The sequence below is a fragment of the Phodopus roborovskii genome, unplaced genomic scaffold (assembly GCF_943737965.1).
Source record: "Phodopus roborovskii unplaced genomic scaffold, PHOROB, whole genome shotgun sequence".
Classification (NCBI taxonomy): Eukaryota; Metazoa; Chordata; class Mammalia; order Rodentia; family Cricetidae; genus Phodopus; species Phodopus roborovskii.
Genome location: NW_026126469.1, coordinates 3,943,754 through 3,953,023, shown reverse-complemented (window position 1 = coordinate 3,953,023; position 9,270 = coordinate 3,943,754). Strand labels below are relative to the sequence as shown.

General features: G+C 54.9%; 2 protein-coding genes across 13 annotated transcripts in view; one reads left to right on the top strand and one right to left on the bottom strand.

The window, feature by feature from the left end:
* Positions 1-209: 209 nt before the first annotated feature.
* LOC127226928 (coiled-coil domain-containing protein 74B) lies at positions 210-5,152 on the top strand. The gene is made up of 8 exons (XM_051191096.1): positions 210-570; positions 1,374-1,418; positions 2,387-2,446; positions 3,079-3,244; positions 4,123-4,306; positions 4,388-4,467; positions 4,542-4,598; positions 4,778-5,152. Exons 1-8 carry the CDS (start codon positions 312-314, stop codon positions 5,019-5,021), a joined length of 1,095 nt encoding a protein of 364 aa, XP_051047053.1. The 5' UTR covers positions 210-311; the 3' UTR covers positions 5,022-5,152.
* A 487-nt stretch (positions 5,153-5,639) lies between these two features.
* Positions 5,640-9,270, bottom strand: part of Med15 (mediator complex subunit 15) — a 59,796-nt gene continuing 56,165 nt past the window's right edge. For all 12 annotated transcript variants that reach the window (XM_051191079.1, XM_051191073.1, XM_051191074.1 and 9 more), the window contains 6 exons: positions 9,204-9,267; positions 8,318-8,384; positions 7,816-7,976; positions 7,562-7,728; positions 7,070-7,168; positions 5,640-6,526 (listed from right to left, as the gene is read on the bottom strand). In XM_051191079.1, the coding sequence (XP_051047036.1) occupies positions 6,390-6,526; positions 7,070-7,168; positions 7,562-7,728; positions 7,816-7,976; positions 8,318-8,384; positions 9,204-9,267 (695 nt within the window). In that variant the 3' untranslated portion in view covers positions 5,640-6,389. The remainder of the gene's footprint in view (positions 6,527-7,069; positions 7,169-7,561; positions 7,729-7,815; positions 7,977-8,317; positions 8,385-9,203; positions 9,268-9,270) is intronic.

The window sequence follows — 9,270 nt, the reverse complement described above, 5'->3', positions numbered from 1 at the left end:
GCAGCAGGGAGATGCGGGGATCTTGGGGCTCGCAGGCCTGCCCAGCTAGCGACGAGGAGAGAGCGCAGCTCAAAAGCTAAAGGTGGGTAGTAGAACCCAACGTGGAGCGCTGGTGGCCACGCGCACCCGCACACAAATCTGTAAAGGCGGTCGGTTCTGGCGAGTTCAAGAGTCATGCGCGTTCCTTTTGGTCGAACGCTGCCGCAGGCCCCGCCCCATGGCGCGCCCCGCCCTCTCCGGCGCGCCCGTTCCCATGGCGACCGGGTGCCAGGCTCCCGCAGCGGGTACTGAGCGGCGGTGGCAGCACCTTCATGAGCGGGGCGGGGGTGGCGGCCGGGGCGCGGCCCCTCAGCTCCGCAGCCCCAGGATCCCGAAGTGCGTCCCGCCCACGCCCGCGCCCTCCCATCGGCCTGCAGCACGCGGGGGCGCAGCCCACTCCACTCGGGCTCAGCGAGGCACAGAAGCGCATCCTGGACCTGGAGAAGAGCTTGCAGTTCCTACAGCAGCAGCACTCAGAGACGCTGGTCAAACTCCACGAGGAGATCGAGCACCTAAAGCGGGAGAACAAAGGTGAGCCTCTGTGTGCTGGCCCGGCATTTACAGCTCGAAGGCCACGGTTATGGCCAACAACTCTGAACAGTCTCCGGGTGCAGGGAGGAACGTGGACGGCTTTTTTTTAGTAGGGCCTGCTGACAGGCTCAGTCCTCCAATTGTTGGTCCTTTTATGCCCATCAGCCCAAACAGACGCTAACCCTCCTGTGCACTCTGCCCAGAGCAGGATATGGCCCACCTCGTTGTTTAAAACCGTTGTGGAAATTAAACAGCAGAGCAGATGCTAGTAAATGGTCACCAACTAATCACATACAGATTATAGGCAGGGATTGCTTGGATATTGCCCCACATCCCTTCCAGCAGGGGCACCCTTCATGCTCTCCACCCTGGAGACTTGGCCTCTGTGTGACATGACTGTCCCTCACTCTAACTCACATCTTAGCTATGGCTCCTCAGCTTCCTTCCACCCTGGGCCTGTGGCCTCAGTTTCTCCCTCTCTGGTGCTGTCTACCTGGAATGTGGAAGATCCTCTCACTGGGCACCTTACTACAGGACACTCTTGATGTTTTCCCTAGGCTCTCCCCGTGTCTGAATGACTAATCCACATCACACCCCACCAACCCATTTAGAGGCTCCTGTCCCTGACTGGCCCAGTGAATAAGGTCTTTGTTGAGGATGACAGGGATCAGCCAGAGATGTTTCTGGCCTGAAGTGCTTGAGGGAAAGGCTTGGTGGAAAAAGCTAGTGGGACCCATGGAAAGACCCATGTTCTGAGTGGCTGTAGATTTTAGGTGTGATAATGAGTATTTGCTTGCTTTTAGATCTCCATTACAAGCTAATCATGAATGAGAAGCCTCAGAAAAAAGGTAGGACTCAGCTGCTCGCTGGGAGCTACCATTCGTGCCCATGTGGCAGCACTGAGCCCTGCATGCTAACTCAGGGGGGAGCAGTTCTGGGCACTCGGATACATGCTGCTTTCCCCAGCCACTGCTGCCTTGCTTGCTCTCAGCACCAAAGGCAAGATGAGGCCTGTACAGTAGGAACAGTAGGGAGGCTGCAGACCCTCTCTGTGCTGAGTAGAGCTCTTGAAATAGGAGTGCCTGTGGCAGCCCCTTCCCCTGGACCTCATAACTCTGGTAGGTTGATGGCTGCTGTGGTGCCTGCTCCTGGATCCCCAACCCTTTGACACTGATTCCTTACACTTGAGTGAGGTGTCTGTCACTTTGGGAACTTCCTGCTATCTCCACAGCAACCTTAGGGCCCTGAGAACTTCCTCTTGCCCACAGTGGCTTTGGTCTTCTAGCTGGTCCTCCAATAGCACAGCCCAAGGGCTCATCAAGTGAGTTCCTAGGTTCTCTCCTCTAATAATAAGCTTTTAGGGCATCTGGCAATCTGTTAAAGAAGTTTGCTTGGAAACAGCCCAGTCCTGCAATGCCCAGGCTTCCCCCTTTGTGAAGACATGCAGAGAACACGTGGTGGGAGGGTTCCTCCAGCAGGACAGAATGACTTGCCATACTGTTTGAGCCCAGTGCAGCCCAAGTTGGTGACCCCACTGGTGAAGTTAATGGTGGCCCTGCCAGGGTGTAGAGGTGGGAGTGGAGGCTGCCTCAGGGCCCGCTGCTCCCTTGGCCACAGGTCCTCTACTTTGTAGCTGGCCCCTGCAGAAGCCTTTCCAGGAGTAACTGCTCCTGTGGGGGGCTCATCTAGGTGTGTAGCTACTGTGAGGTAATGTGGAACACAGCCTTGCCAGATTTGGGGAGGCCCTGTTTGAGTGTGAAGGGCCAGGTATGGGTAAGAAATGGCTTCTCGGACTGGACCCTGCATTTCCCCACAGGCAGCGTCTCTTCATCCAGCTTTCAGTCCAACAAGTCTGCCTCAAACTCCACCGCATCCGGTGAGCAGGGGCCCCCAGACTAGGCAGCCAGTGGGAAGTGCTGCCTAGAGTTAAAAACCCTTCTCTTTGGCAAAGGGGGACAGTTCCAATGTCCTATGTACAAAAACAACTGTGAGCCACGAGTCCTTGAGAGGAGGCCTGGCTGCCAGTGTGGCACAGTCAGATGATGTAGCAGGCCCACACAGGTAGGGTAGTGAGTGGCTGTGTCATTTACAAGCAACTGACAAGTCCCTGGCCCATTTCCTTCTGGAAGGAGGGTGTGTGCTCCATCCACAGCCCTCACCCCATGCCCAGACAAAATAAGGAGAGCCTCTTCTTCCACTCACCTCCTATGGAGGCTAGATGACTTCACTAGAAGCAACCCCAGCTGACCAGCAGGCTTTGGAAATAAACACAGGCCAGACCCCAGAGTTCTACAGTCTCTTCTACCCAAAAGAAGCCAGCATCCACCACTGATTTTTCTGGCACATTCAGCAGACACCACCACAGGCTTCACTCTCAAAACGTATTCCTTCCTCTCTGTAGCCCTCCAGGACAGTGGAGGACTGGTGGAGGGTCCATTGGTTGATCCTAGAGAGTGGGTCTGTGGCTTCTGAGGCCTTTTGTGATAGCCCTGTTGGTGTGCCCTGCAGCCAACTCTCAAGGCAAGACCAGGCCCCAGCCCAGCTCCTTCAAGAAGCAAGAGCTTAAGTCTGACGCCCTGCAGAAGACGGACCTGGGAGAGCAGTCACTCAGCAGTGCTGCCCTGTTCCACAGCAGCAAGCTGGACAGAGTCCCTGGGGCGCAGGGACAGGCCAAGTAAGGCCTGCTTGCACCCGAGGGCCAGGCCGTACCTACGGGCCCCGAGCTTACCCTTACTAGGTTTCACCTTGGGACCAGCAGGCTACCTTGTCTCCATCTCCATGGACCTGACTCCATTATGATGAAAATAGGCTCCAGGGAGCAGGCAGCTGTCAAGTTGCTATCCATGTACTAGACACTACTTTTTTCTCTCTCCTGGGGGCGTCCTGCCATGACCCCTGGCCGACCTCACCTACAGGGGACCCCTGTAGGTCCCACCTACAGGGAACCAGTGGAAACCCCTAAATTACTGTTTTCTCGGAGAAGAGACAAAATTGATTTGGCTTCCTAATTAGTTTGCTGGGAGGGGTTGGGGGTCCTGAGTTTTGATGTTCAGTCCTGGCTGGCCTGGAACTTACTCCACAGGCCTTTACCTGCCTCTGCCTCCTACGAATGAGGATCACAGGTGTGTGCCACCACACCTGGCTATTAGTTTGTTTTTACCAAGAACTCTTGAGTTGGATTCCTGGGCCCGACACCACTGGAGCTAGCGCATGTCTGGCCAGTCTGCCTTTGGGAGGCATGGGCTAACAGTACCAAACTCTGGAACCCCAGTTTCCCCAGAAGTCAGGTCGATACTTCTCTGAAGCCCCAACTCCAGGATCCACTCTGGGCAAGAAGCAAGCTGGGTGGAGTTACCTGGTTAGCTAGCTGGTTGTCTCCTCAGTACAGCGAAAGTGACAGACGGGGGTCAAAGCTGGCTCCAGAGCACCCTGGCTAGTGGAAATAGGCCTCTTCCACACTGGCAGGCATGGGTGCTGCCCCAGGGAGGTTGTGGGTGGGTGGCTAGACCATTCATTCCCACAGGTCGCCTCTGGGCTGCTGTAATGTTTCAGAGACGAGGATGCAGAGGCTTCTAATTCAGGGGCTACGTTGGTGGGGGGCAGCCATGGCCGGCAAGGGACAGGGATGGTCCCCTTACTGAGCCTGCCCCCGCACATGCGCAAGCCCACCACAGTGCAGCAGTGTGAGGTGGTCATCCGTCAGCTGTGGAACGCCAACCTCCTGCAGGCCCAGGAGGTGAGGTCCTGGGCAGGCATGTGACCCTGAATGTCAGTGGCACAGGACACTGTACCCACCATGTCTTTCCCTGCCTTTCAGCTACAGCACCTCAAGTCACTCCTGGAAGGGACCCAAAGGCCCAAAGCTGCAGCTGAGGAGGCTGGGTTGGGCTCTCCAAAGTGAGTGCCTTGAGCCCGGTGCCCTGCCCCAGCCCAGAGGAGGTGTGGGCCTCATGGCTAACTTCCTTTCCCAGGGATCAGGAGTCCATGCAGTTCCCCAAGGTCACCGCCAAGGGCCTCTCTAAGAAGTGGTGAGTCCCAGGCACAGGATGGGTGCCCCCACAGCTTGATGCTGCAAGGACAGGAGGGTAGGGTGTCCAGAGGTAAAGTCAGGCAGGCCCTGATCGCAGAGCAGCCATTGGTCCAGGGTACCCTTGAGGCAGCTGGCAGCTGGCAGCTGCTTGCCATGACTGTCCTTTCTTCCACCCAGCTTAATTCTGAGCCCAATGCCTGCGGCAGAGCGGGCCATCCTGCCTGCGCTCAAACAAAGCCTGAAAAGCAACTTTGCTGAGCGGCAGAAAAGGCTGCAAGTAGTGCAGAGCCGGCGTTTGCATCGCTCCGTGCTGCTGAGCAGGCGCCCGGGAGCCCGGCCGTCCTCTCTCGATGGTGGTTCACACCAACCCTACTTTTCAGCCACACGAAATTCCAAGACAGACAGAACCCATGACAGATAAAGTACTTGCTCTCAAAACTGAGGAAACTGTCTATTTTCTCTATTATTTTACTACTTCTGCATTTATGCAAAAGCACATTATAAAATGTTATTCTCCTACCTGTTGACTGAAAATAAAAATTGTTTCTTCAAGTCCTAAGCCTTCTTTTCACAGCTGTCAGTTTTCCCTGCTGCTCTGGAAGTGCCCTATCTCAGCAGCCTCAATGGCATTCTGGGGCCAGCTGACTTCGTTACTGGACTGGCCTGAAGGCATTACTTCTCACATAAGACACTGTCCTGTACTGCCTGGACACCCAATGCCTGAACAATAGTCAGGCTGGGCTGAGCTGCTTGAGGGCTCCCAGCACAACAGCTGAGGTAGAACTGCCCTCTCCAGGTCACACTACCCCAGAGCAGCAGCTGCCACCCAGAAGAGGTCAGCTTGTGCCCACTCCCGCCCAGCAGCACAGACCTCACAGCACCACTGCCCACTCCCTGAATTAACCTCAGTAGAACTGGACCAAGCCCTGGGCCTGAATCAGGATGCAATGTCTGTAAGTGATCAAGCCCAAGGTCTCCCATGATGGACAGCATCCCCAACTGTGGGCCCAGACTCACAAAAAGGTAGATGGCAGCAAGCTCCTGACAAACACAGGAATAATAAATTTATTATAAGAATCATATGACAGAGTAGTGCACATATAAAAGGGAAATCTCTCTTCATCAGAGCTGCCCATTGCTGCCCAGTGTGGCAAGTGCCTTATGGCAACAGCATTCTGAAGGAAGCCCGTACTCCTGGTGGTGGAGAGAGTAAGAATATGGTATTCTGAGGCTGTGGGTTCCAGTGACAGTCATGTCTCATAGCACTGACACAGGGACAGCCCCTACCCCAGCTGGCCCTCCTCCCCACAGCACTGTGAGGGAGCCCTGCTAGCAGCAGAGAACCTGTTGCTGCCTTACTGGCCTTTCCTTTAAACCGAAACCGCTGCCCTAGATGAATAAGTATTCCTGTCATGTGCCTGTGCCTGTGCCTGAAGAACTGTGTCTAGTGAGGGTTTCCTACGTCCTCCACGTTTTCCAGACACAAGTACAATGGTATAGTGACAGACGCTTAGATGGATCTGAGTTCTCATGCTACTGAGTATACACGGAGTCCAGAAGGGCTGCAGGAAGCATGGCTGTAAGAAGTGTGGGCCTGACTTCTGGAAGAAACCATGGAAAACCTTCCTGGGAACGTTGTAGGCCCTCATGCTGCACAAGCATGGGAAACATCTGGCAGACCCCCGAGAGAGAAAGTAAAAGCAGGAGAGCTAACCTAACCCAGGCCCTCGAAGAAGCCTAGTAACAACTGGTAGGTGGTGTAAAATCTGCAGCCAGAAGTTCAGGTTTGCTAGGCAGCTGAGAGGCAGGCCTGGTGGATGCTCTGGGCCCAGGTGTTGAGCAGGGCTGTGACTGAATGCTTGTCAGGGAGCTGCAGCAGCCTGGAGGTCATGCACCGGTGCACTGACTGCAGAAAGGGGTTGGCATCTGCAACACAGCAGTGGCACCCGTGAGAGCCAAGCCTGGCGAGGCAGCCAGTGCCTGAGGCAGCTCCTGCACCACTTCTGAGAAGGGTGCCACTCGTTAGTCCCCAGCGCTCCACAGTGGTGGAGTCTTCCAGGCACTCTTTCAGTTAAGAACTGAATTTGAATGGGGTCTGGAGCCCCACACAGTCCCTGCTCTGTGCCAGCAGAGCCTCAAGTACTACTATTCCTGCCCAAGGGGCTCTCCCTGGAGCCTATCACACAGACCGAGCTACATGAGCTCCTGCTGGTGGCCCTCGGTCACCTGGTAGAGCTCCAAAGAAGCATCATGAACTTGACAACCCTCTCCCACTTAACAGGTGCCCTGGAACTGTAGGCAAGGGGCAAAGGACATAGTGGTTCTTCTATCTCCAGGCAACTGCTGTCGAGGCTACCCTGCCCACTGGGGTGACTGGAAGTATCTTTCTGCTGTACAGGGACACTGAAATGCCCAGACATGACCCCTGCCTGCCTTGGGCCTCCAGATAGTTTTTCTAGGTTCACCCACCGTACTGCCACTGATGGTCGATCCACATTGGGCTCTGAGCAGGGTAGTCAGCAGGCACACTGATCTCCAGTGGGGGCACACTAGGAAGGTCCTTGTCATCTGTGACACAAAAACTGTACATATGACCTGGCCTGGCAAGCACCAACACAACCCTGCTCACCTCAGCCTGCTCCTGAAAGGGCTCTCTGCTCTCCACAGGGTTCCACTGAAGCCTGCTGCAGACCCAGAGGCCTGAAGAGTCTCAGGCTCTAATGGCAGGAAACACCTGTGCAGACAGGATGCTGCCAGTCATTTTCCCCAGGACCTCTAACAACCACAACTACTTTTGTGGCTCGGGCCTGAGGATTGGTGGAATTGGGGCAGGGAATGAAAAGCAAAGCTACAGTAGCAATGTGCCAGACTGTGCAAGCACAGGGCCGTCTACAAATGTGCAGTGGTGACTGACCTCCAGTATGGATGGTAAACCCCTCATCCCTGCCCCTGAACACTCACCCAGCTTGCAGATCAGGTGGACAGTGCCGTTGTTGCTACAGTGAGAAGGGTCCAAGTTCACCAGGAACTTGGGGTCCAACCTGGCTACTTCACCTTGCAGCACATTGGGAATGCTCTGCCGTTCATCCTCCTCAAACCTGCGCTTCCGAGAACACACTACTGGGGACCTGGAGGAGGGGACTAAAGTGATTATTCAGAGGTAACATAGCCTCTGGCCTGTTGCTTATCACTAGATCCAACCTGGGTGTACATACACGATAGGTGGGCCATGGATGGCCATCATGGCTGGCACAAATGTGCGGTACAGGGAATGGTTGAAGACAGGTGAACGGATGTTGGCCAGGACTGCATCTAGGAGTGGCTGGCACAAGTCCTGCTGTTTGGTTGGAAGAACTGGTGGTGGTGGGGGTGTAGGCTAGAGACAAGATGGGAAGTCAAGGTCAGTGTCCTGGGCTCAAGGCCTCATCATTCTGAGGGGGTCTTCTAGACCCCAGGGTCCTCAAGAGCCCCCACCCTGACAGGGTACAAACAATGGTAGCTGATCCTGAAGCCATCCATCTCCAGCTTGCAGCTTCACTCCCACCCCAGTGCCCTTATCCCAAGCAGAGCTGGCAGACACAGGATTGGAGGCGGAGAGTGACTTCTCCCCTCCCTGCTCCCCTAAGCAGTATTTTCAGGTCAGGTTCCATCCTTGACAACATTAACTCCTGACCATAAAAACTCCTTCCACAGGGAGGGCCCCTGGGTTCCACTCACCACAGCCATGTCGTTCTTGAGTTTCTCTAGGGCAATCTCACATTTCTGCAGGGTCTTCAGGGGACACCTAAGAAGAGGCACATGATCTGACACTCTGCTGAAGGGCTAGAGCAGGTGACTCTTGGGTGCTGGTTCCAATCACCATCCAGGTAGCCTCTGGGGTCTGGGTCACTAGAAACCATCATAGGAACTAGCTTCTTCCAGAACAGACCCAGCAGGTCACATTTGATCTCTTCCGGGCCAGCTCTAGCCCCATCTTGGCTCTGGAGGACTGTGTTGCTCCAACAGGCCCCACCCAGCAGTGACTACTAGACAGACAGCTGGGAGGACCCTCCTAAGGACAGCAGAGCCTAAGGTGAACTGAGTTGTGACACTTCAGTAGGTATGGTGACACATCCATGCACACAATCCTGAACACTGGTGTTACAGCACCCTGTGGCTGGTAGGCAGGAGCTGGAAGCCTGGCAGCCAGTGTTCATCTTTATAACTAATGTACACAGCTGTAGCTGGGCCTACAGCCAAAGGTCACTGGCATGTCAGGGAGAGTTCAAAGGCAGACTCGGCTAACCTGTCATGGGTAGTTGAAGGTGGGGCCACTACAAGCTAGGACCTACCACAGTGGCCCCTGAACTACAGTATGACAGTCACAGGTGGAAATGCGAGGCCCACGACGCCTTGAACAAGGTTGAAAGGTGCACACTGGGATGGTGCAGACAGGGTTGAAGTTTCGGCACACACTTACTTGTGAAGCCATCTGTGCTTCAAGTATCACCCATAGGGCTGGCTGGATCCTTTGTTAAACCCACATTGTCACCAAGTCTTGGAGACTGTCTGTGAGCTGTGTGGTATAGCACAGTCCTACCCAGGGCCCTAGAGCAGTGCTTACCGCTTAGAGGGGTCAGTGAGAATGTCCAGCAGGCTCTTCATCTTACTTAGGTCCTTTTTTCTGTCTG